The sequence below is a fragment of the Pungitius pungitius genome, chromosome 18 (genome assembly GCF_949316345.1).
Source record: "Pungitius pungitius chromosome 18, fPunPun2.1, whole genome shotgun sequence".
NCBI lineage: Eukaryota > Metazoa > Chordata > Actinopteri > Perciformes > Gasterosteidae > Pungitius > Pungitius pungitius.
Genome location: NC_084917.1, coordinates 13,664,409 through 13,690,481, shown reverse-complemented (window position 1 = coordinate 13,690,481; position 26,073 = coordinate 13,664,409). Strand labels below are relative to the sequence as shown.

The window sequence follows — 26,073 nt, the reverse complement described above, 5'->3', positions numbered from 1 at the left end:
GCAGTTGGACGCGGTTATGCATCCCTAACACGACACCCACCCTCCATTGGTGGGCAGTATCGTCAACGAAGAAACTGCTAACATTACACACTGCTGGTATCTAGTGTGTGTGTGTGTGTTGTGTGTATGTTCACCCGATGATGAAGGGAGATGATTATACAGCATGATAGGGTTTGAGAGGAAGGCAAAAACTAGGAAAGGAATACAATTCTCTGAAAACTGCATGACGTTGCAACCTCACACAAGCACCTTCTTCAATCCCCCCATAAAACAACAATGTGTGTAACCGTGCCTGCTGCGGAGCACAATAGTCGACTCCATCCAAAGCAGCACGGATGAGGAGCAAATGAACTGAAATGCCATTCCTTTCCCAAAATAAAACAGGACATACAGGCGACAGGTGGACACAAAGGCTGCCTCCTGGACTTCCGTGTAACAGTCAATACATGTTAGGTAGCGAGTTGGAAAATGCCGGGGTGTATGGATGTTCTTTAGACAAATCATTAGTGTTGTTTATCTGCATGTACTACTTCCCAAATGAGACTAAATAAGATTCAGACATAATGTGTATGTATAGTATCCTGTTGACACATGTGTTTTATACATATTAAAACTTATTTTATTTGGTAACCTCACTTTAAGGGCCTGATGTGGCTGTTTAGTACGTTTTAGCCCCTTTGTGTCCCATAGGAGGTGAAGTTCTGTCTATACAGATCGTAGAAACATAGACCACAGATTGAATTAAAAAGAAATGAGCCTATGTGACAAAAGAGAACCTGAACATGAATGAAAAGTGGACCAGTGTCACTATCGTTATCATTGGAATAGTGAAATGATCTTTTCCTGTGTGCTCCGTTGAACACTATTGTTGTTGATGTGTCTAAGGAAAGCTCTGCAGCCCAGGAACTTTGAGCCAAACATGAGTGACTGTACATAAGGACAGCGAGCAGCTGCCACTGTCCATCACACACACACACACACACACACACACACACACACACACACACACACGCAGGATCCGGTCCTCGTTGGGCACAGAACTCATGGCTGTCCCTGGCTGAGACTCACGCCGTCTCACACAGCAAAGAAACACAGAGTGAAGCAACGGGACCGTCTCCTTCAACCGCCATGAGAATCTAAAGTGCTTCGTCTCTATTCGCTCTGTACACGCTGCCTGTCACAGGAACCAGGATGAAGGTCGTGGTCGCTGGGTCCGTCTATCTGTTGCTTGTGGTCGCCTCGGTTTACGGGATGCAGAGAGGTAAGTGAGGTTTTCATTTGCTCGAGCATTGGATCTGATTGTGTAGGCTCTACCTTTCTTCATGTCTTAGAGGTGGACAATGCTGAATACAAAACATGAGTCAAAAACAGTAAGACAGAATATGTTCACACGTAAAGGCAACAATGGATGAAGATGCTAGAGAGCATTCTGGCATCAGTGGTTCAACTTGTATTAACACTTATTTCTAAAGAGGACGTTTTTCTCCATCTTGAGATCACCTTTTTTCCACCACATCCTGCATGCAGGGTAAAGTGTTTATAGGTCCACATAGTGTAAAATTAAGTAACCCTATATCTTGCCTCCAACTCATATCCTGCAAATCCTCAAACCGATAGGCCTCCACCACAAAGATGGGCACAAAGATAATCAGACCGTGGGAGGTGAAAGGGGCACCATAAAACGTATCCTTTCCTAACAGGTCAACTTTGTCTAAAATAGTCCTTTTGCCATTTAAAGTTGAAACTGCTTCAGGAATGATGAAACGTCAGTGGACATCTCACGGGAGCGTATCCAGAGGCTGGCACGTCTTTACAGTCGCATGCGCCGGCTTGCCATTGACATACAATACATGATTTATACGTACAGTTCATGCTGCAGATGGGATCAGAAGAAAACAGGTGGTTTAGATCCTGTCACCCTCCGGCCGGGGCAGACATTGAAGCCGGGTTGGATCGCGGTGGCTCGCTGCGGTTTGGCACACAACGCACAACGCTGTTCTTGTAGCTAATCGGTCAGTGAGTTGGAAGGCTGTGGCTGGCACACTTCTTGTTGGTCCATCCCGTTCAAATGACTATTTAGCAACAAGCGCTTAAAACTGCATTATTATTTTTTACCATTATTATATAACTAATAGGCTCTTTTTTGTGGTTTTGGGGCTGTTGGTCAGTTGGTCAGTTGCGCAAAACCGAGATGGACGAAACAAACAGATTCATGTCGTGTGCTGGCTCTCATTAGCTCTGATCACAAAGTCAACAAACACATGGATGTTGATCTCTATTGTTAACGTGTCCTGAGAAGAAAGACATCCGTCTCGCTGGCCTCGTCAAGTTACTCTGCTCATTGTGCTGCAACTTTGCATTCAAATGCAGCACAATACCTTGAAAGTGTGAGCAGAACCACAACAAACAGACATCTGATCCCTTGACGTTGCCATGAGAATAACGTTTTTTTTTTGTCTCCTCTTCTTGTTTGACCACAATAGAATCAAGTTAAAGAAGCCTGTGTCTGGTCTGCATAATAGCATCTAAAGGGATCGTTGTTTACAATTTGATTAACTGCCAAATGGAGAAAAAAAAACTACAGGAAAAACTGCAAATCAAAGCCAACATCAAGGGATGTTACCAGTTATGACCCTTCGTTGTGGGAAAGAAAAAGTTAGAAGGAATTTAAGGAACACAGGAGTAAATAAAACAGAGAAAATGCAATTAAAGTTCGAAAGAGAACGATTTGTTCAGTGATCTTTGCAGGAAAATGTTTCTGCTGTTGAAATGTTGTAATTGACATTTGCAGGAAAAAATTAACAGAGCCATTGGATGAACAAAAAATGATAACAAATACAAAATAGCTGAGATGCTCATTTACTTGTTGACTAAAATATTTACATTCACATTTTAGAACCTACACATACATAGAAATTACAATTGTTTTTATGTTGTCTGTGTGTGTGCGTGCGTGCAACACACACACACACACACACAAATAGTCATAATACAGGAAAGGAATAAGTGATACTGAGAGGCACTTGGTTTGTATCCATGAGGCTTTTGCAATCCATACAGTGGAGGCCGGATGTTAACAGCACAGCATCACTTCTGGTGTCCAAACGGCATTTAGTAAGAAACTCTCCCAAGGTTTAAACCCAGTAAGACTCTTGTTTGCTCTAAAGAATTAGTCATGCTGCTAAACATGGACCGCAGAAAAACCTTCGCCCTCCAGATGATGTCCATCTGTTCAGACACAGTATTGAGTAACATGGCGGGGAGAACAAAAACAAAGAAAAGACCCACTCAAAAACCTTCTTCTTATTTTAGCATGCTAAATGCTTATTGTGCAACTCGGCTGTGGCTGATTAGTCCATTTATAGTTTTGCTATCCCTCTTCTTCACAACATCATGATGTTAATTTAGTAGATTATGGTCACTATGAGTATTGTATTCTGTTCTCAATAATAGATCCCACTGGAATGCTACACACTGTCCCTTTAACAAAGCAGCCACGAGTGAGATATTTCACCTTACTTAACCTTGGCTAAGAATTGCATTCTATGCTTTAAAACCCGGCCATGCCAAGGATTTACAGTAGCACTCTCTCCATCACTCAGCCAAACAGCAGCAGTGTAATGTCAGTGCAAAAATGTGGTTTCACAAGAGACAAAAAACAAGCATAATGTCCCTAAAAGTCTAATCCATCTCTTTATTCTCGTCTTATCTTTTCCATTGCGTTTTTCTTTCTCTGATCTTACCTTCTTTTCTCTCCTGTTTTCTATTTTCCCTCTGCCTCTTTGTAGTTCAGACAAAGTTCAAGGGGAGCCTGATGTCTCTGATCTGAATCCACGTATAAACAGTTGCTGCCTTGCCCCCGTGTGCTGTTACCATGCGCCCCCATCCTTTCTACTCGCCTTCTACTCCCCTTCTCTCACTTCATCCACTTAGAGCAAGAAGGACCGGTTTACAAACACTTCTCTTTTCATCTTCTCGCAATCCTCCGAAAATGATCCCTCTTCAACTCTCTATTTGATCAACTCCTATCAGTCAAATCTCAAGTTTGGATCCAGCTGGTTTACATTCTGAAAAGAACAGGTGTTTTTAATGGCTTGTATACCGAGTGTTTACACAGAGCTAGTAATTTACTTTTAACAAAGAACATCTGTGGAAACGAGATAGCAGAGAACTGCCTGTGTGCTTGAAGCCTAACCTTGGGCCGTGAATTAAAATGTCCTTGAATTCTGCTTGAATAAAAAATAGTCCTCTTCTGTCTAAACTTCATTCCCTTTCTCCATGATTTAAACAACATTGCAATACCTCCTCTACTCTCAAAGTTAAGCTTAAAGCTCCAACAAACCCCTGATCTGGTGACTTTAGTCATAGCTTGACTCTGAGTGGCTGAAACAGATGACTCCAGCTCAGAAAGGAATGCCAAGAATGTCTAATAGTTTTGTTGTGATGCAGCTGGGATTCAGCTCAAAGGCACCTTCAGACAAATGTGATCACCGTGCATTGTAGTGCACGGACATTCACAAAATCCCACAGTAGCATCCCCTTGTCCAAATACTGTAATGCTTTTGTCAGAAAAGCTCTCATGTTTTCTTTGCACTGTTTACCACTCAGCGCCTCGCATCATCACCTTATTAGAGACATTGGATGTTCTGCTGGATCACAACGCCACCTTCATCTGTGAGGTGGAGTCCCAGCCTCGTGCCGACATCAGTTGGACCAAGAATAACCACCCAATCATGTGAGTCAGCCCTCTTTCACCTCGAGCAGGAGCTGTGTAATCTTGTTCATGAAGGACTGTACCACTCTAATCACAAAATATATGAATGGTAATGATTTGTCCAGTTTTTTTTATTCTGGTTGAATATTTGGTGCAAAATATTCTTTCTCACTCAGGTATGTCCCATGAATCCGATCCCATTTTGTGGATAATGCGGTGATATTGTGTTTTCAGTTCTGGAAGTGAATTATTTTAGATGCCACTGATTTTCTCCTCTGCCGTGCCAGCTGTCAGATATGTCAGTATGAGAATGCTATTATGAGGCTAACCTTACTAGGCTAACTTCAAAATGGGGAAACAGCTGCCAGACATAGCTATCCCAAACATATGGTTATTGCAAAGTGATGCCATCTGACAAGATTTACAGAAGTCAATCTGAGACGTAACAGCCACTACAAGGCAAACACAAGCAAAACAATACGTATTGCAACTGTAATTGATTACTATCTACTAAAGTTAAGTCAGAATAATTCATCTAAATCATCTAAATCCATGGTTCCCAAATTGACCCAAATCATTGGGAAAATATTTAATTTTGAAAAATGGATTCTCCCAAATGAATATGCTCCCTTTGATACATTTTCCATGCTCCTGCCAGGCTTTTCTTTGCCGTGCGTACCACCCCCCTCCCTTTGGCCAGTTTTTTCATTTTTGTTTATCCGCCTCACCTTCAAGACTGGTCCGCAAAATACTGTCTAACGTGAGGCAAAAAGGTTGGGGACCCCTGATCTAAGTCATATCACCATTGTGTAAAATCAGTGGGTGAAGAAATATTTTTAAGATGAGGAGCTCATTTGAAGGCTAACATACGCCATAACATCAACTGCAACTTTTTGACCATTACAATGCATTATCTGTGCAGGTATTTGAACAAGTATAAAGTCTAACGTTTCGTATTCTGCCCTCATCTAACAAGCATATTTCTAAAGCCGCGGCAAACAGAAATATGGAGACTCGTCCATCAGTCTCTCGCGCTCACAGTCCTACTCTACGGTGCTTCACACAGTCCTCTTTGTCCCACCAGGTACTATGACCCCAGGTACATCACCAGGGAACACGGACAGATGCTGAGCATCCCTCACGTGAGAGAGACGGACAATGGAGAGTACTGCTGCCTCGCCGCCAACGGCATCGGAGAGGCGGCCAAGAGCTGCGGGGCTCTGCAGCTCAAGATGAGTATGTTTTGCTGCCTTCCTCGTTTTTTGGTCTACACAATACAGGCTGAATTGATTCAATGATTCTAAACAGTTGCATCTTGTCCGCTTTTTTCAGAGCCACAGATCAAACGCCATCCGACCAATGTTACCCTGCTGATAGAATCCAAAGCAGTGCTGCCCTGCGTTACCCTCGGCAACCCTAAACCAGATGTCACCTGGCTCAAAGATGACGAGCTCATCAAAGTACGCTCCTTTTCACAAGTTTCCAAGCCACATTAGACCTCTTATAGATTTAGCTACATGGTAGCAAATGTTTATATCCATCTGAAAAAAGTGAGTGAGAAAAATGGGTGTGGGCTGATAAGCATTGAAGAGCACCTCTTTTATTGGCTTGGTATCTATTTTCCAATGGAAACAAAGACAAACATAACAATCTAAAAAAATTGCGAAATGTATTCTGCCTTTTAAAGAAAGTAATATAAATGGTGACACCTCTGGCAGGTCAGTGACCGTGTTACCATCCTCGACTACGGTGCATTGAAGATCCATCACATACAGAAGGAGGATGCAGGACAGTATCGCTGTGTGGCCAGGAACAGCTTTGGTTTGGCCTTTTCAAAACCGGTCACCATAGAGGTGCAGGGTATGTATTTGAAGGACTGTTCTCTTTACAGTTCTTGTTACAGTATGTACTTTTAAAAAAAGGTAAAAAAACAGAAATGCATCCTAATTTTCCGTCTGCGTTTTGTTGTGCGCTCGTTCAGCTCCAGCGCGAATCCTACGGGCTCCCAAGGAGAAGCGGGTAGCACACGGCGGCCAGATTTCTTTGGAATGTAACGCAACGGGTAATCCCATCCCCACCATCACCTGGCTGGAAAATGGGAACACGGTGAGTGTTGAGCTTCAGTGTGTTTTATGAAAGCAAAGGTTTGGTGGTTTTGACCAAATGTTTTAGTATCCCCGATGGGTGAAAATGTGTCCAAACCATGTACACCAAGATATTTAAACTCCCCGAATTCTTCCAAAGCAGAAACCATTATTCTTTGGTAGTAGCTCCATCCAACCATTAATCCGTCTGCGTCCACTGTCTTTATACAAATGCTTGTGATCCCACCGTTGCCTCCTGCAGCGTGGTTCAGTCTGTCTCAGATGTCAGTTCACACAGCCAACATGAGAGAAATGTCATCGAGCAGCTGACATTTTGACACATTGTCGGCCACAGGGCCGTGCATAATAGACGTTGTTATAGTCAGGAAAGGTCTGATGAAGATACGAGCGTTGAGCTTTTATTTGTGAAACCTCCACATACTGATGGATTGACATCAACACTGTAGTTTTTTTTCTCCACTTTTGTCCAATCAATAGCAAACAGCTGCCTATAGCTATCTGGCAAATAGGAAGATACTCAAGCAGAGGCAGGGCTAAGCACCAACACACCAACTTAATGCATGAATCGGCAACCATCTTGTTTTTATGCAAAACAGGGTGTAATTAAATGGAATCCATCCGTACAAGAACGTTTTATGTGGCCAATAACATCCACAGCACTCATACTTACACACGCGGACCTTCTCACTATTTCCCACATCTTATTCACAGTTTTGAAATCTACGAGACGAGTCAAAATATATTCATTACTGTTCCAGTAGGCTATGAGTGTTGGAAGAATATTTGGCGTTGTTACATACAGAAGTAAACAAAGTCACCCCTTGGTTTGAGGACTGCCATGTGTTCAACATTTTGGAATCTTGTTTTTTCGAAACCAGAAGTGATCCTAATGCCTGGAGCTAAGAACAAATGAACGCTGATTACAATTTTTTTTCAGATGAAAAGGTTACAACAACCAAACTCCTACTGTGATGGGTTTAAAGCTCTAACATGAACACACAGACGACTCCCAGACTGGACGCAGCGGCCTGTCAATAACAAGGGTGAAGCAGGGAAAATCATACCCTGCCTTTTGGTTTATTTGACTTTAAATGGACCAAACTTTATTAAATGACCATCATGCTGTAGTAAAGAAGACTTGAAAACCAATATTGAGACTATAAACTCATGTGCTCATGTTACTTGATCAAGAGAGAAAAAGAGTCATTTTCTCATACACTTGTACACGATCAGAGGAAACTCATGTTTACAATATCGACTGACATCAGTGCTCTTGTTTTTAGCTCGTTTTGTAGTTACGCCACCTCTATAAACCTCTTTAATCCTGGACATTAAATTACATGTGACCACTTTATAAAAAACTAAACATAATGTCTGGGTATTCACGTCTTGGGTGCAAGCTACAATGTGATTACAGGCCCATTATGCTTGTAAATAATATGCGTGTGTGTGATGATTAAAATGACTGTGTGAGCTGCTTTTCTGGCAGGTCATTAATTTCAGCGAGGCTGGATTGAGCTCGTCCCAAAAACCGAGGGGTGTCAGACACAGCTTCAAATATAGACGCATCGCACGTCAGGACCCACCCACACACACACACACACACACTCACTACGCACTCTCCCAAATATAACCGATGTATGTTGGAGTTCTGTGTCAATAATACAGAAACCGAAAACAACAAACGCATCTAATCTCCTTACATCCCCCCAGTGTGAATCGCTGGGAATCTTTTAATTCGTCACATTGCTCACTATACGTTCCATCGGCTCAACACCCATGAAAGTGTAATACAATCAGTGCATAAACACTTTACACATTATTTAGTGTTGATTCATTTTTTGAGGGTCATTTCTGGGCCTCTATTTGGAGATATTTGAACAAACTCTCACCTTGTTGTCTCTAACATTCTGCAGCCCCAAATAGTTAGTTGCAACACTAAACACTGGCCCTGTACAAATGTTTGGCGACACGTTTTGTTTCTGGACCATGGTCCATGGTGAGTCTTCCTCATGCTGAGAGGAAGATGATGACGCTGTCGCTGTGTGAGAGCACTGAGCAACATGTAGTTGCAAATTACAAGCAAGCTACTGCAAAATGTGCTTAAACTCCACTTACTCCACAACACTCATCTAAGGCAACACCTCCGTCTGTACGATTCAAAGAGTCATTTGTCCCGGCATATTGACACCCTGCTATCATTCATCAAATATGTTTTTTTGTTTTCTTTTCCAGATTTCGGGCGCATCTGTGGAAGAGACGCTGACCGGCGAGGTGATCCTGTCCGTCCTCAAAGTGACGGTGAACAAGCCGGCCCTGTACACGTGTCTGGCCTCGAACAGACACAGCGCCGGAGCCAACACCGCCAAGGCTACCGCCAAAGTCACCGTCGCAGGTTGGGACCCCTTTTCTTTCTTCTACGTTCACCTGATCTTTGTGCGTGTGTGTTTGATGTCTTTAGTTGTGTTAGCTGCCAGTTGTATTGTGTTAAGTGTGGCTTCAGCTGTTTGTCCCCCCCCCGCCGGCCTCCACCTCCACCCACCTACCCATTTGGTTTAGCACCACTCAACCTCACATCATATGACCACTGTCCCCTCAACACACATACACACACACACACACTCACCCCTTCCTCCTTTACCAAACACACTGACCCCCAACTAGATTGTCCCTCACAGAGAGCTTTGAGCGGGTGAAAGAAGCACCATGGTTGGTTTTCTCCTCCTGTTGATTTTGGTCTTTTTTCCTCCTCTATTCTCCCCCGTCCTCCTGCTTGTGTTTCTTCAACCGGCATTTTCTGGATACTGCCATTTCCCAATAGAGTGGAGGTAAGAAAATTGGTTTATTTTTCTATAACCTTTTTTCGTAAACTTTTGTGTGTCACGGCTTTCTTCCAATTTATTTCTGCCTCCTCATTGCATGACCACATGTTTATCGAATGGTCACTGCGTTTGGTTTGTTCCTGTTTTATTTGGTATTTCTCTGCCTCTTGTGACCCTGAGTTTGCTACACTTCCTCCCCTGGTGTGCTTTTCCCTCACTTGTGATTGTCTGCCCTGTCCCTGATGGGTTCCTCCTCTGTACTGTAATGATCTATACACCTCCTCAGTGTACTTAAACCATGTGTGTGTCCCCTGTCTCGTCGTCGGTTTGTAAGTCATTTTTTTAATGTTCCCTTTATCTTGGTTCCTCGTGATGTTGTTCCTGCTTGCTCCTTGAGATTTTATATCTTTTGCTAATTAAAGTCATTTTTGTTTGAAACCTGGTCCGGATTTGATCAACTTGTTAATTGAATGAAAATGAATTACATTCATCCACTGCAATCATCTTTGTTTGCACTGTTTTGGAAAAAGAGCCGTTGCTTGCTTTAAAGGGTGCCCTCACTTTTTCGACTCGCAAGCTACTTTTCAACTGACCAAGTCAGAAATAATCAAAGCCCCCCACCCCCCAGGACCAGCCGACAGGAAATGGAACAACAACGCTGGATACTGTGAAGGCAAGACGAGTCGATATTAAGAAACGAGCCTCTCGTGTGTCAGAAGCAAGGGGGACCGTCCATACCATTCCATACATACTTGGTTGCCATCCGCTTTCCGTTAGCTCCCATATTCAACCGCGCATGCGTGACATGAGGTGATTCTTTTTCAATGGCACTGCCTTGGCAATCAACAGGTCGATCGCGATCGACATATTGGGCACCCCTGCTTTAAGGCCTCCTGAAGACAAAGTCTATTCAGTTCACGTGATGGACTGCAATGCTCACAAGGATTCAATACGGCCTTGCTGAACCAAGGCACAGCCAGTATTGCACATCTGGACTTTGTAACTAGCTCATTTTCTACACCATGAAGGAATAAAGAGTGCATGAGGACAGAGAGCCAGACGGGCAGGTTTATGTGTCCATATTTGACTGGTCCTCAGCAAGTCCAAATGAGCCCTCTACAACCGTTTCCAACATCTGGTTGATTTTAAAGAAGGTATTTCAGGTTCAGACCATGTGTACCATCTTTTGCTTTAAATATCTGTGTTGATTTTTTCAGAAAAAAAATATAATTAGAAATAAGCAGTTTGTGTTGATTCTATGAATCGAATTGGCCCCCCTTTGACCACATAATACATTTTTAGATCTTTTGAAGACTTTGCTCATCCATCCCCATTACAGTAACACCTGCCCCACCCTCCACTCACGATCTCCCATCCAGGGAATCCTTCCCCCAGCCGCTCACACCCACCAAGTCTTGCCCCCAAAAAAACAACGAACGAAGGAGAGAAAAAACACATAACGAGAAGATAACATAATATGTAAATGTTTAAATCAATATTAAGTGTCCATTACCAAGACACTTCTCCACTTCCAGTACTCACACTTCAAGGAGAGTAGCAAGTTGTCATGAAAAATGCTTTCGGTAACTCAACAAAACCCCAAGAGGTTTGCTTCCATTCAGGTCCATGTAAGGTCACTTGACTTTTATCCAGATGTGGTTAAGATATATTGCTTTTGAACAGTTTTGGAGACCTGGCAGACAGGAAGTCGTGCTGCCGCAGAACACATGCAACACATGCTTCTGCGTGGGTCTTCAACCTCAATGTGTTTCCTTCCCCGCAGACTCTACAAGGGCGTCGCCGGCTACTGCAGCGCGTACCGCGGGGACGAGTGCCGCACCGTCCTGCGAGATGACCTTCTGGTCTTCTTTAACTCCTCCCTCTCGGACCCCGAGGACATGCAGGAATACCTGGTCCAGAGCTGGTGGACGGAGCTGGAGGGCCTCAGCGCGTTGTGCATCCCGGCGGCGCGCTCGCTGCTCTGCCACGCCTCCTTCCCCGACTGCAACCCGTCGGGGTCAGGACCGGCGCCCAAACCCGTCTGCAGGTAGCTAAGAGGTCTCCCTCTGTCTGCTTGTACAATCAATCAGTAGATCACGGAATGAATGAAGTTGATACTTCCTCTATGTGTTTTGGCTCCTTCAACTAAACAGAGAACACTGCCTGGCAGTGAAGGAGCTGTACTGCCACAAGGAGTGGTTGGTGCTCAAGGGCAGCAGTTCCGTCCAGTCCGGCTTCTTCCGCTCGGCCGCTGGGTCCCACGCACCCATTTCCCTCCTCCCTAATTGTCAGGCCCTGCCGAGCCTTCACGCAGATCCTGATGCTTGCACACATGTCCCTTTTGTAGGTAAGGTAGCCCTAACCGAGACAGCTGAGAAAGCATTTCCTGGACTTCTGAGGTGTACGTTGGGAAAATGAGTTATAAATAAGCGTAAATGATAGATGAATATAAATAAAGTTAAAATTACATGATTTGCCACAAGCTGCTCAAGTCTAGTGTTTGATAATGAATAACCAAACAAACCGCTTAAACGAAAACAGTAATGCACAAGTGCCGGACAAAACGGAAGCGTTGCGTCAAAGAAAAGCAGGAGTTGGCCGGCTGCAGCAAAGTAAAGCCTGGCATCCTAAACTACAGGTCGCTGATACTTATGAGGTCATTAATAGGGTCCGACCCAGCCCAGCCAAAATACACAAATACAGCGTTGTGTGCGCGATGCAATCTATAAAGGAACGAGGTCTAATGGTGGGAATGTTTGCTCTGTAATATAATCAGAACTGTACTGAAATTACTTTTTGTCAGAATGCGTGACAGCTGTGCTTCCACTCAAAGTGATTTGTTTTTACTATCTGGTCTTTTCTAAATTTCAGACATCGAGAAAGATCAAATCACAAGTAAGTAGAAAAGTGTTTAAGGAGAACCCAAACCTCGATCAAACTAATGCAGTCATTAGATTGTGTTCATGCTGAAGGAATTCTGTTTGGTGTCAACAGCAGCGTGCTTCAATGAAAGGGGCCGTTTCTACCAAGGCAGAGCCAATGTGACCAGGTCCGGGGTGCCGTGTCAGTCATGGAGCCAACAGGTATTTGGGTTATGGATGTGGATATATGTGTGTGTGTGAACCTCAAATTCTAACTAGAAAATGCATTTCCTGCTGAAAATGCGTTGGAATCCAAAAATCTGAAATTAATTTCAAAAATTGCTTAAAATACAGAAATGAAAAAAGCTGAAATGAATTCTAAACATTGCTGAAAGATTAAAAATAGGAGAAGCTGAAATAAATTTCAAATATGCTGAAAATACAGAAATGAGAAAAGCTGAAATAAACTTGAAAGAATAAAAAAAAACTGAAATGGGAGAAGCTTCTATGAATTCACCTGATTTATTCCCCCAGTAAACATTATACAATGAGTTTATGGTTTTCTATTTCTAGTTCATGTCTGGTTCAATATAAAATGATGGTCATTTAGTAAATTGTGGTCTATTTAGAGTCAAATAGACCGTAAAACTGAGAATTGCTTCAGAGCAGGTTTATTATGATTAGCAGGTTGTTTCCACTGCCAGAGCGTATACGGGTATAAAGCAAACGTACATGGATTTCATTTTGTAGTCTCCTGTGGGGACGGAACGGTATTTTGAAAAGATTACATTGAAAACGGAAACTGACACGCGTTAACGTAAAATAAAAAAAGCTTTTTGCTCGTATCACATACGATTGGTTGCAATATCATACTATCTGCTTATGGAAATGTAGTAGGGTCTCTGAGTCACACGTTCAAAGCCCTGACTCTGTGATGACTTCACAGTCACCGCAAAATAATGCTAGGGGGTGGAAAAAACAAATCAAGGAAGTTGTCGAGCAGAGTTCACAATAGTTCGAGGAATGGAGCATCGCTTAAAGACCAATCTCTTTTTCATACAAGCCAAGAACCTAAGACTACTAAATGTGACTGATGTTATGTGTGTGGATATTCCTGATCTCTAACCAGACATAGAAAAACATACAAAAGCACAACACACACACACACAAACACACACTCCCTGTGGCCCAAAAGCCTCCTTATGTTTTTACGGCTTTGCTCTGCGAGAGTCTTTGAGTGTGAGCTGTTACTGTGCAGTGTGTGTGTGTGTGTGTGTGTGTGTGTGTGTGTGTGTGTGTGTGTGTGTGTGTGTGTGTGTGTGTGTGCCAGGTCAGCAGAAAGAGGGGAGGGGCTCATGTCACATCCTGCCTCTGGAAGCAATTAGCTTTCACACGCATATGTTGCACAGACCCTATTGCTGAGACCCACTCGCTCTAACCTGGCTCACAGACAGACTTAAAGGTGATACTGAAAGAACGTTTGCCCTTTAAAGGAGTGGCAGATATTAATGTATTTTCTGTTCCCTGTCCCTTCTTTTCTCTCCAAACAATTTTAGCTTTCACATCCAGTTCCTATATATTTATATATATTATATATTAACATGTAAAATGAGAGCTTGAAGCCCTAAAATGTCTGCCAAAGCAGCCCTTTAAACCAGAGGTGGAAAGAGTAACACAATGTTGTACTCAAGTAAAAGTACTTTTACTTAAGTAAAATTTTACTGAAGTACAAGTAAAGTTACCAGTCTAAAAATTTACTCAAGTAAAAGTAAAAAGTAGCTCATTAAAATCTACTCAGATTAAAAGTTACTGAGTTACTTTTTTAACAGCTGGGTGGGGTGCGGGATTCAAGGGTAGTTAAAAAAAGACAAGGGACAATAAATGTCAATCTAGTTGTTTTTTGCTGCTTAAACTGTCTCTGCTCTGCTCACTGAAGCAAAACAATACGTGGACAATAAATATCAGAGCCAAGAGCAGCGAGTGTAGTCACCTACTGCTGCTAACACATCCCGTCAGACCAGGAGTATTTATTTATATCCGTTAAGGAACTTTTCTCCTCTTGTTACCCTGGTAACCGCTGTCATTACAGACGGTTGCGTCGATTCTTACGGTGAAAATCTACGTACTTCCGGTTTAGCGGCTACGCTTCGTATTTTCATTCGATTTCAGCTGGGTTTGCATCTGTTTTGTCCGTCTCCATCATTCTTGTTTAGCGCGTTCGTTCTCCCGCTCATCACTCAATCAGTTTCCTGGGCGGGATTTTTTTTCCCTTTGCATTTTTTTGTTTGAAGTATTGTACTTCGCGAAGTACAATACTTCAAACAAAAAATACTTAAGTAAAATTAAAATTACAGATTTAAAAAAATACTTAAATACACAAAAATACTACTCAATTACAGTAACGCGAGTAAATGTAATTCGTTACTTTCCACCTCTGCTTTAAAATACATGCTTTGGCTATTTGCTGAATGTGGCTAACTGCTGGGAACATTTTCTAAGTTAATGTGGGGAGCTTCATGGGCTTCATGTGTCCATGGCTTACACACTTTTTAGATGTATGAAAACGGATGCAAAACTAATTTCATGGCAACAACACCTAGTAGCACGGTTCGCTTTCCAGCATTGGAGTTTTTCAAGAGGTCGTCCAGAAAAAACGTGGCGCGGTAATCAGAGCTCAAAGGAATGCTGACAACTTGTTCTGGGGCAACTGGAGACGAGCCCAAGCACACAAAGCTGAATTTTAAATGATTCTGAACACGACTTAATGGACAGGTCATGGCTGCTCGTCATCTGAAATGGCCCTAGCTGAAAAGATTTGGGACACTGGTCTCGATTAAAGTCAGGCTCTAATTTTATTCAAGAAGATGATATCAGGTGGTCCAAACATTTGGATCGTGTTGTACTTCCAGGAACACACTGTTATTATTTGACACAAGGTGCTAGCCACACATAAATCAGAAGGGTGGATTGGAAACATAAAGGGATAGTTTTGATTAAGTTCCTGTTCAGAATCAACGCCCTTCTTTCCTAAGTCCATAAGTGTAACAATAGCGTGATTGGGATATTGTCTGGTGCAACAAATCTGACGGACTCAGAGCAGAGTGAGCAGATTGCCAAAAAAATGTAATTGTGATAACGTATGCTGTTTGGAAATAATCCCACCGACTTTTGATTAATTTGATTGATTTGATTAATTCCACCAACATTTTCTCTCTTGTCCCTCAGAGAAGGAGCAGCTGTTACTAATACACATCGAGTGTTGTTTTCTTTTCTAAACACTTGATCAATCGGCGGTGGCTCTTTCTAAAGTCATCATTTACCTTCTATGAATCACAGAGCAGATGTTGTTAAGCAAACATTTTTTATAGTGCAAGTAAGATATTCTTCACATGTGAGTCCTTTAGGAAATGAGCGAGAAGATCTCATGTTACACAGGTCACATGTTTCCCCTTGTAGTAAAATCACATCAATGGTCAGCACATACTCGACACAGATGGATGAAGAAATACTAAAGCAAAAGTTTGATTCAGTCTGACTGTGGGGAAACCCCACTGATAATCACATGATTGTACATGATATGTTTGATACATACAGTTAGGTGGATATTCATCAACAGTGCTCTATGACGTAATACAAACATGGTGATTTGTTTTCATAACTTTTCGTATTTTGTTGGAAATTTGGTCATTTTTTGATACGTAACAATATTTGATGACCGTAGCTCTGTTTAAGTTCAATGACACTTTGGTTGACACTGTATTTAAGCAAGGTTTGGTTATCACAGAAAAGCAGCATGATTGCTATTTTTTAAGAATCTTTTGGTTCTCGTTAAAAGCAACAGCCCCAGTAGCGTGTTATCGTTAAAGTGCCACTAGGCCTCTTCAGGTATGAAGTTACTGGACAATCTGACACAGAAGAACCCATACATATAACCCATCTCATACAAACAGTAGATGTTGCTACATTTTCTTTTATCCACAGATTTTCTTTCATATAAATCAAATGTTTTAAGTGAACCAAGCACTTTTTGCACACACACAAACAATTCAAACAGACAGTACGGATTGTTTTGGATGGCCAATGACCCTTCTTGTCATGTGGATTTGCCGTTTCTAACATTCCCGGCACCAAAATTCAACCATGTGAGCAGTTTGCTTTTTTCAGCTGCCGCACTTGTTGAAACCAGCCCTATCAGCTCATAACTTCATATCTTTTGGCATAGGTTGGACCATTGGTCTTTTGATGACACACAAAGACACCAGAAGTTCAGTATTTGAGTTAATACTACTGTTTCAGATACAATTATGCAACCCCTAGTCTCCCACTCTAGAAAATGTTACACCGGACAGGAACCTTACTGTGGGACCTAATCAGAGCCTTGAACATGTCTTACGGTATTTGTTACCAGCTGGTTTTCTACCCAGGTACCACAGAGGACCAGTGAAAAGGCTGCGGGTGTGTTTTGTTTGCATTCCAACTGGAAAACTTCCATCTGATTTTATCTGAATGTACATGAAAGACTCCTTGTTCCCTTCATAGCTAGCTCTACAGTATACTGTATATAGCTTTGTCTGAATAGAGCTACTGTCCCACTCTGTAGGTTCCCCACCAGCACCGCCTATCCGTTGACGTTATTCCCGAGTTGAAGAACTCAGCCAACTACTGTCGGAACCCCGGAGGAATCAGCGACAAGCCGTGGTGTTACACCTCCAATCCCAACATCCGCTGGGAGTACTGCGCCGTGCCGCGGTGTGGGGAGACCAGCATTGAACTAGGTGTGGTTCTTTACCTTCTTCTGCTCTGGTCCACGTATAGGCTTTCTCACCCATATAACAGAATGTGTACAATTCTATTTCGCCGGTTTGCGGATAATGTGTAGATTAGCTCACCAGCCGTAAACAGCTTGATTTGTCCTTCACAAATCAAACAAAAAGGTTTCAAACGCACATTCACAGCGTAGCACCTTGATTTGAACTTTCTCTGTTTTTGTAGTGATGAAGACCGAGTTGCCGGGCCCCCGTCAGACCACTCGTCTGCCTCCAATGGCCAAACCTTCGTCTCCCGCTTACTCCATGTCCGTCATTGTCATCCTCCTGACTGCACTTGCAGCTGCAGTCTTCCTCTTCATCTGCATCCTTGCCTGCCACAGACGGAGGAAACAACGAAGAAACCGAAAGAGGTGTGAAAAAGACTAGATGCGCAGCTCCTTTTTTTATCTGTGTCTCCACCCGTTTGTACCCCTCACTCCCTCTTTGCTGCCGCAGAGCCATGGAGACCCCGACGATGAGCGCTCTTCCATCAGAGCTCCTGCTGGATCGACTCCACCCCAACCCCATATACCAGCGAGTTCCCCTGCTGCTGAACTCCAAGCTGATGGCCCTTGAATATCCCCGGAATAACATCCAATATGTGAGGGATATTGGAGAAGGAGCCTTTGGACGGGTTTTCCAAGCAAGGTGAGGAGAGGAGGAAAGGGGAAGTAGATGTACGCAGCTATACATCAAGCCAATAGGCTATTACAAGGAAGGAAGAAGAATGGAGGTAAAAAAATCTGCAATCTTGCTTTGACTAGTATTTATCATCTTAATCAGTGTCCCATGCTAGAAGAGGTAAGGATATTACTTAGGCAGAGAAAGAGAAGGGAGTGTGTGCCTTGAAAAGGCCACTGGTCATTGTGAGGGCTGCTGCGTCATTCACAAACTCACAAGTAGAGCTCCTACAGGTGTCACTTTCACCTCACACAGCAAGACACAAAGGTCTTTCGTTGGATCCCTGTCCGGCCAAATTCCAGACGTGGGTCATAACGTAGCTGCATTTTCAAAAGCCCACTAGGTTTGGGGTTCAATGACAGTCGAACAGCATCTACACTTTCCAGGTCATCTGACACAAAAGTTGATTTTCCATTTTTTGTGCATTCTCCCATAGCCAGCAAAATGAGTTTAGGTAGCAAATTGACATGGTTAGGTTTAGGATATACCGTTGGTTGGGTCAGAATCATAAACTAAGAGTGTAGGTTACGTAACAAAAGTACGGTTAACTAAGTCAACTGTGAGTTTGCTTCCCGAAGGATACACTGTCTTTTAAAGGTCTATGTTTGCATTCGTAGTTTTGCACATTTTTTTGTCCAAACATTGAAATTGTTTGTAGTGAGTAAAATGTTCTGTCAAGAATGACAAAGCTTGGGATTATTATTGTTAAACTTACACTTTTAATCATGTAATTAAAAAAGGAATAACACATTGGAGGATTTAGTTTATTTAGTTCATTTAGTTTAGTTAAAAAAGACAGCTGCGATACTGCAATACAGCAACAGCAGAAACTTGTTTAATGTTCTTCATGCCAAAGACGGCATTTGATAATTAGAAAAAGGAAATGTATTGCTTTCATACAGTTAGCCCAGCACTCTAGTAGTTAAAGGCATTTCCACAGTAGCACCTGCATGAGGCCATGAAGATACAGGATGTCCTTCAGGCTAGCTGGTAATCTCTTAATGAAAACTGGAATGGTGCAGTATATAGACACCCCTGAGAACTTAAGACACACTCTCATACACACACATTTTTGGATAACTATACATGTGAGGGCATTGGTGAAATGTATTTCCAAAGGACTCCTGTGACCTCAATTTTTGAAGTTAGATAGTCAACCTTATCCCACAAGACCTCCAAAGTAATGGCCCTTTAAAGCCTCCCGTTGGAAATGAGGATCAAAACTAAAACTCCTTTAGTCACAAGACACAACTGCAAACACATACATTCAAACTCCGGAATGTGTCAATGCAAAATATACCCTGTGAGACTATGCACTCAAGAGTAAAAATAAAGTGAATATATAAATGAAATGCACAGGCAGTACATTAGGTGGTGCATGTTTATGAGAACATGAACACAGACCACAACATGCACGCGCACACCTGCAAAGAACATGCAGAGACAGAAATAGACCTGAGAACTAAATATCTTCCCAGGCAGGCTTCAATCTGTAGTTTCCCAATGTATATGTGTGAACGTGACAAAGTGATCGTGTGCATGTGTGTGTGCATGTATAATTAACTGAGATTCATAGTGAGCTGCTCTAATAAAGCATCTGATATTTAGCAGGCTATGAAGACACATCAGACAGATCCCTTCACCCTCCAAACATTTTCAATCAGTCTTTCATTTCCTATTCTTTTGCAGGCCAACTAGTGGTCATTTCATTTCGGTATCGTTGCAGGGCACCGGGCCTGCTGCAGATGGAGTCTTTCACGATGGTGGCTGTGAAGATGCTGAAGGAGGAGGCCTCGGCTGATATGCAGAACGACTTCCAGCGGGAAGCAGCGCTAATGGCTCAGTTTGACCATCCGAACATCGTTCGCCTCCTAGGTTAGTGTCCATGTACTGCATGTCTGCGTGTGGAAGTCCAAATGCATGAAAAGGCAGAGGGTGCACTCACAGATGGATTTCCCATTGAATTGCAGGTTCACCCATGAGACACAGGGAAAGTGAAAAAACAGACATGGAAACACAGAAAGATTGAGGTGTGGTGGGACATTATGGGTCTGATGCAAGAACGCACAGTAACACAATGAGCTGTTGTACCATAAACAAGATCGGAGTTATTTACTTTGAGCAGAAGCTGCATAGCTTTGTTGAGAAAAAGGAATATTTGTTATTTTTGGACCGTTGCCATTTATTTTGCAACCAAAGAAGCTTCCCTTTGCAAGACCAAACTCTTTTTTGGTTTTGTTTCTCCTTGAGTATTTAGTTTTAGCTTCTACTGCATGAGGCAACACAAATGTGTAATGCATCTCAATCCTGGGATGTGAGTATGTCTGGTTAAGGTGAAGGCGAAGCTGCAAAAACGTGCACACGTCTTGCCACACTGACTGTGATTGGCTCCCTTGCTGCACACCATGATGAATCATAGACCATGAATCAGTCGCAGATTCACTTCATCAAAATCAAATCTCCAACTCGACCATATTACTGCGAGGAATTGAAATCAACAGCCCAGTTTGTAAATGTCTTCCTTTAGACACTAATTCTTCAGAATGAACTCTTTTACCTCACAATGATTTTACTGCAGTGCTTTACAAGCCACTACGCATAGGGCTGTTTGCCGGTTAACAAGTGCTGCTTGTCAACAAATGTCCATTTGTTGCCGGGAGTAAGACAAACGTCCTCTCCTATCAAAGTGTATCTCCACTAATGCAGTGGATCTATCCCAAACAAACTGCTCACATCCAGATGAACTCCCGGAAGACATTTAGAGTTATAACACACTGTATTTGGCACTGTCAGTGAGTAAACAGGGCCGTTGACCAATGGGGGGAGTTTGTTTACTTTGGTCCATTTTAAGGTTGTGAAATGTGTGATTTCGGTATAATTTTGGTATAGTTTCTGTTTTGGAGTGACATTTATTTCGCATGTGTCATCCAGAGACAGTGATGCTGAAGTCTCCAGTGCACGTGAAACCAGAGTTAATTGAATTATTCAGTTAACCCCCTGGACTAATAATACAGCGCAAATTGTGTGTAAAAATATCGAGGTGTCATGATGCACGTGTTCAAATTAGATACATGCCATCATTTTGTTGGATGTGTAGGAGAGCGGAGATTCAGCTACTGACCCTCAGCTGGTGTTGAACGACAGTTCTGTTTGTGGACACACACGCAGTTCAGTGTTAAGGATCAGTTGATTGTGATGTCCCACTCTGTGACCCCGGGACATGAACTCACTGAGCATGACTTCCTCCCGGTGATCATATTGAGGTTGCAGCTCTTGTGCAGACATGAAACATCCAAATACCAAATGTGTGTGTGTGTGTGTGTGTGTGTGTGTGTGTGTGTGATGCCCGTTTGACCTCTAAACTGAAAAATTCAAGTTTGGGGAAATGGGAATATTTGTTGGCCCAACAGCTTGTTCTGGGTGTGTGTGAAAGCTTCTTGATTACACAAATATGACATGTAGGCTGCACGTGTCCTTTTATGAATCATTTTCTATACCTTTTCCTAAAATAAAGCCTGACAAATTTGCTGTGTTTTGCTCATTGGGGGTTTGAACAATGTTTGAGAGACTTTGAGATGACCGAGCTGTGTCAACGAGGTTCCAAATTCAACAAGTCAGTCAATGCACTAAATCTATATTGTGATTGTGGCAGATACAACTTAAAACCACGTGAAGTGCACTAATCATGGGCTGTTGTTTGAAAGAACACACACGGCCTCAAACTAAAAATCTGGCTAAGGAAAGAGTAACTGAAACTGCAGCCATGTTACAAGGTTTGTTATTTTTTTATAATCTTTTTCGACAGAGCTATAAAGTACTAAAAACTCGGACGCCAGTGTCTCGAATGCCGAGTCACCTCAACGGGCACGTGCAGCTTCAGCAGGGCTGCACAGTCTGGACAGTGTGTCTCTAAGCTCTAAGCAGTGCACGTCAAAAGTCCTCACAGGAATGCATGAATAAACAAGCGGCCTCTCCCTTAGAGGCAAAGTAAACAAGTAGTAAAGAATGAATTCGCTGAGTCTACGGAAGGTTTGCATGTCCACCATATTTGCTGGAAATTCATTTGATCATTGAATGATGTGTGAAACCTCGTTGCCTCCATATCAGGAATGAAACAAGTCATGGACTGCATAATAATAATGAATAATACCAAATACAGACACCTAAATGTAGTTCTTTGTATCTACAAGATGAGCAGCCATTCATACCTCCAACAAGACATTGTCTTTAACACAAAGCCAATGTTTACACGAGGGGTCTACTAAGTGTGTCCTTTGGCGTGTGCACCTACCAGTCGTCTGTGTTGATGTCTGGGCTGAAAATGTATTTACCTTTTACAGTGAATGAACTCATTGTGGTGTACTGTAGAAGGGAAACGCACTCCAGACGATATGCTTTGCCGTCCTCCTCCCCCAGGCGTGTGCGCGGTGGGAAAGCCCATGTGCCTGATGTTCGAGTACATGGCCCACGGTGACCTCAACGAGTTCCTGCGCCGCCGCTCTCCCTCCCAGTCGGCGCGCACGCTCAGCCGCGGCAGCTTGTCCGGCCGCAGCTTCTCCTCCGAGCTGGAGGCGAGGCCTCTCTCCTGCGCCGAGCAGCTGTTCGTCTCCAAGCAGATCGCGGCGGGGATGGCCTACCTGTCGGAGCGCAAGTTCGTGCACCGCGACCTTGCCACCCGGAACTGCCTGGTCGGGGAGGAGATGGTGGTGAAGATCGCCGACTTCGGCCTCTCCAGGAACATCTACTCGGCCGACTACTACAAAGCCAACGAGAACGACGCCATCCCCATCCGCTGGATGCCCCCCGAGTCCATCTTCTACAACCGCTACACCACCGAGTCGGACGTGTGGGCCTACGGCGTGGTGCTGTGGGAGATCTTCTCCAACGGGATGCAGCCGTACTACGGCATGGGCCACGAGGAGGTCATTTACTACGTGCGGGACGGTCACATCCTCGCCTGCCCCGAAATCTGTCCCCTGGAGCTGTATAACCTGATGAGGCTTTGCTGGAGCACACCGTCATCGGACAGGCCCAGCTTCAGCAGCATACATCGGATACTGGAGCGGATGCATCAGAGCACGCTGAGCATCAGCGCCGAGGCTGAGGCCGACTGCTAACCGGGGGGGGGGGAAGAGTTGGGAAGAGATTTGGTGACTGCAAACACTTTGAAGGATTCTTCCAATAAACAAACAGTACAAGTCATTTTAGACCCTGTTTTCAAGAGACCCCAACCGGCACAGATTATAACATGTTTTTGCATCATAAGCACCTCTCATAGTTGAGGAATTTGCATCCAGCTTTCTTTCTCACTTCAGGGTTCTTATTTGAAGAAAAGAACAATTAGACCGGAGCAACTAGAACATATTTTTCTCTTTACGAAGCCCACAGCCTTATTCTTTGAACACTCAAAGCCACAAACCATACAAGTATCTACATGGATGCTCAAACATCACAGTTCATCTACTTCATGAGCAAATGTTTTCTTTTTCCTTGTTCTTTTCATTTTGTGACAGATGTTCTGATAACCAAACATTGGATTTAGAAAGACAATGAGGCGTGATAGTGAAAACACCTTTGTTGTTGTTGTTGTTGTTGTCTATGGCAACATTCCAACGTGGCACACAATCACTTTAAACTATTGCAGTTGATTTTTTTTAAAGAATAGTTGCTATTTTCATTTTTGGGGCATTCTCGTTTTATCTGTTTGTTTTCTTTTATCATTTAGTCGATTTTTATCTTTTCTCGTGTGTGCTAATTTCACTTTGTTAGTCATAACAACTAGATTACATGAGAAGAAAAAGTTAATAAATGATTTCTTCCAAACAGCGTCATCATCTCGAATTAGTATCACATTGAAGCGCACACACACACACATTTGGTCTAATTAGAATTTGGCAGAAACTCATTGACTAAATGTATTACTGTGCCCTAAAAAAGACTATTTTTGCAGGGGATTAATGGGCAAAATGTCCTCAGCCTAAAAAAATACCCTCGGTCTGAAAGACCAAAGCTTTGATTGGCTCCTGCAAAGACAGGAACTTTCAGCAAAGACAACACGGATCCAACTTGACTCATTTCAACTGTGTATAAAAGCTGTGTTTTTTACACTATTTCAGCATTACAACCTTGTTTTATCAGTGCACCTTGTCTTGTGGCATTTATTAGTTTCCGTTTGCTTTTTCCAGTAATGTCCAATGACAGAAAATGTTTATCTTATCAACTGATACCCAAAATGCCTTGTGTGTGTTTGTTACATAGCATAATAATGCAGGCTTGTAAAGTATGACATTTCTTTTGTATTGCTTGCAAATAAACATAACAATTACAGACTTTTGCGTTCTAGATATGGGAAAACCAAATCATATTATTTTTTGTGACGCATGGATCACAAAATATTAGACCTTTGGAATCATCCCACTACCACCGGTACACAATGAGGCCTCATTTTGGTCGCAGTGCTTCTTGACACTGTGGGATCATTTCTGATGTTTTAATTCCTCTAAAATGCTGGACGGACAGATTGAGTCCATTCTTGCGGTGCTCAGCTGAAGCGATTCGCTAAGCCTCATTGAAAATAAAAAGAGAGCGGAACAGCGATAAAAAAAACATTCATCAACATTGACAGACATACATGCAGCAAATGACCTGTGCCCTGAATAAAGTTATTTTAAAATAACTTAAATGATTTAAAAAACAGAAGCATGGGTGGGGAGTCGCTGCAGATAATGGAAATTGATTTATTGATTTCAACGTGGAACTTTATGACTAGTACAACTGATTAGAATACAACTGAATTCATGTTTCTCCAATCCTTAACTTGCCACTGTTTCAGAAACCTCTTTCTCTGTTTATTTGATCATGAGCCTGCACTGACACATGCTCCATTACAGACGCCCCCCCCCCACACACACACACACACGGAAAGAGAAATCATTTCACCTTGTGGATGCTGCACTGTTTCTACTCGCCACGAGAGGGATCAGGAGAGGGAGCTAAAGATTTACCAGGTGCTGCATGAGTCATTTTTACAGTGAATTTCTGATCAAGGTTTGTAAAAGCACTTTGCAGTGCGAGGAGGACGTTGTCCACTTGTGTGTGTGCGTGCGTGTGTGTTTGTGTGCCTATGTAAACTGTTTCAAGTAGGCAGCATGGAGCTGCTGCAGACTAGTCATTCGTCTTTTCCCTAAACTTTGGAACTTTGTTTCACTCCCACTTCCACCACTTCTCACTTTCTTCCTTTCCTTCCTTTTCTTTAATTTTCCTTTTGTCTCCAAATAGATGTCTTCACTGGTTTGTCATATCCAGGTAACCACTGAATCAAACTTTGCCTTACCAATATGATGCATACAGCTGTTTGTGAATAGAAACTTTTTTACTGTTATAATGTCATTAAAGTTTTGTCCATATACATTATTAATGAATACAATGATGATTGCTGCTAATATATGTTGATTCTCTATGTGCTCATGAAACCAGGTGGTGCACTATATGGCTGTGAGCAGTGACGCCTCTCAAACAGTGCCAATAAGTAAGGAGAGCCCGTCCCACCAGCGTCTCCTGGGGCCCTTTGCAACTACATTCACGCCACTACTTCCTCTCCTTGCTCCTATTCTCCCACTTTCCTCCTCTGTCCCTTCTTTCGTGTATCTGTCAACTCCTTCTTGCCCTCTGTTGCTTTGTGAACAGACTCGCTACCCTTCCTCTCTGTGCTTCCATGATAAAAAAGGCTTCCTGTTTTGCCATGTTACTGCCTTCTTGTTTTGAATATCTTTGCTTCAGAGGAAGGTCGGCTGCGTTTTATGTGCTGATTCCTCTGAATGTTTCAACAGCATCGCTTCAGTTCCTGGACGTTCTGGCTCAGCTGCTAACATCTTGTTGATTTTTCCAAAAAATGTCACTGGCTGCAAATTCTGTCCTGTGACATCATCAACCTTACGCGATAAAACGCCAGGAAACACTAAAAGTGTCCGTATTGACATTGTGATGAAGATGTGACACCCCCCCCCAGTGACAGCACACAGCGCACTGGCTCCGATTGTCCTTTTCAGTTGAGCCACACAGGAAGTGGGGAGACATATATCA

At 42.9% G+C, this 26,073-nt stretch overlaps 1 protein-coding gene across 1 annotated transcript; it reads left to right on the top strand.

The window, feature by feature from the left end:
* Positions 1–1,023: 1,023 nt before the first annotated feature.
* musk (muscle, skeletal, receptor tyrosine kinase) lies at positions 1,024–24,317 on the top strand. The gene is made up of 17 exons (XM_037483774.2): positions 1,024–1,261; positions 4,609–4,735; positions 5,799–5,950; positions 6,047–6,174; positions 6,433–6,574; positions 6,696–6,820; positions 9,055–9,214; positions 9,641–9,647; positions 11,425–11,688; positions 11,795–11,988; positions 12,513–12,536; positions 12,636–12,724; positions 17,103–17,277; positions 17,495–17,681; positions 17,767–17,958; positions 19,718–19,866; positions 22,408–24,317. Exons 1-17 carry the CDS (start codon positions 1,192–1,194, stop codon positions 23,106–23,108), a joined length of 2,886 nt encoding a protein of 961 aa, XP_037339671.2. The 5' UTR covers positions 1,024–1,191; the 3' UTR covers positions 23,109–24,317.
* Positions 24,318–26,073: the final 1,756 nt, after the last annotated feature.

Coding starts and splice junctions, on each gene's coding strand:
- musk (XM_037483774.2), top strand. CDS start 1,192: ATGAAGGTCGTGGTCGCTGGGTCCGTCTATCTGTTGCTTGTGGTCGCC. Junction 12,725..17,102: donor GTCAGTCATGGAGCCAACAG/GTATTTGGGTTA, acceptor CCCACTCTGTAG/GTTCCCCACCAGCACCGCCT. Junction 17,682..17,766: donor CAACGAAGAAACCGAAAGAG/GTGTGAAAAAGA, acceptor TTGCTGCCGCAG/AGCCATGGAGACCCCGACGA.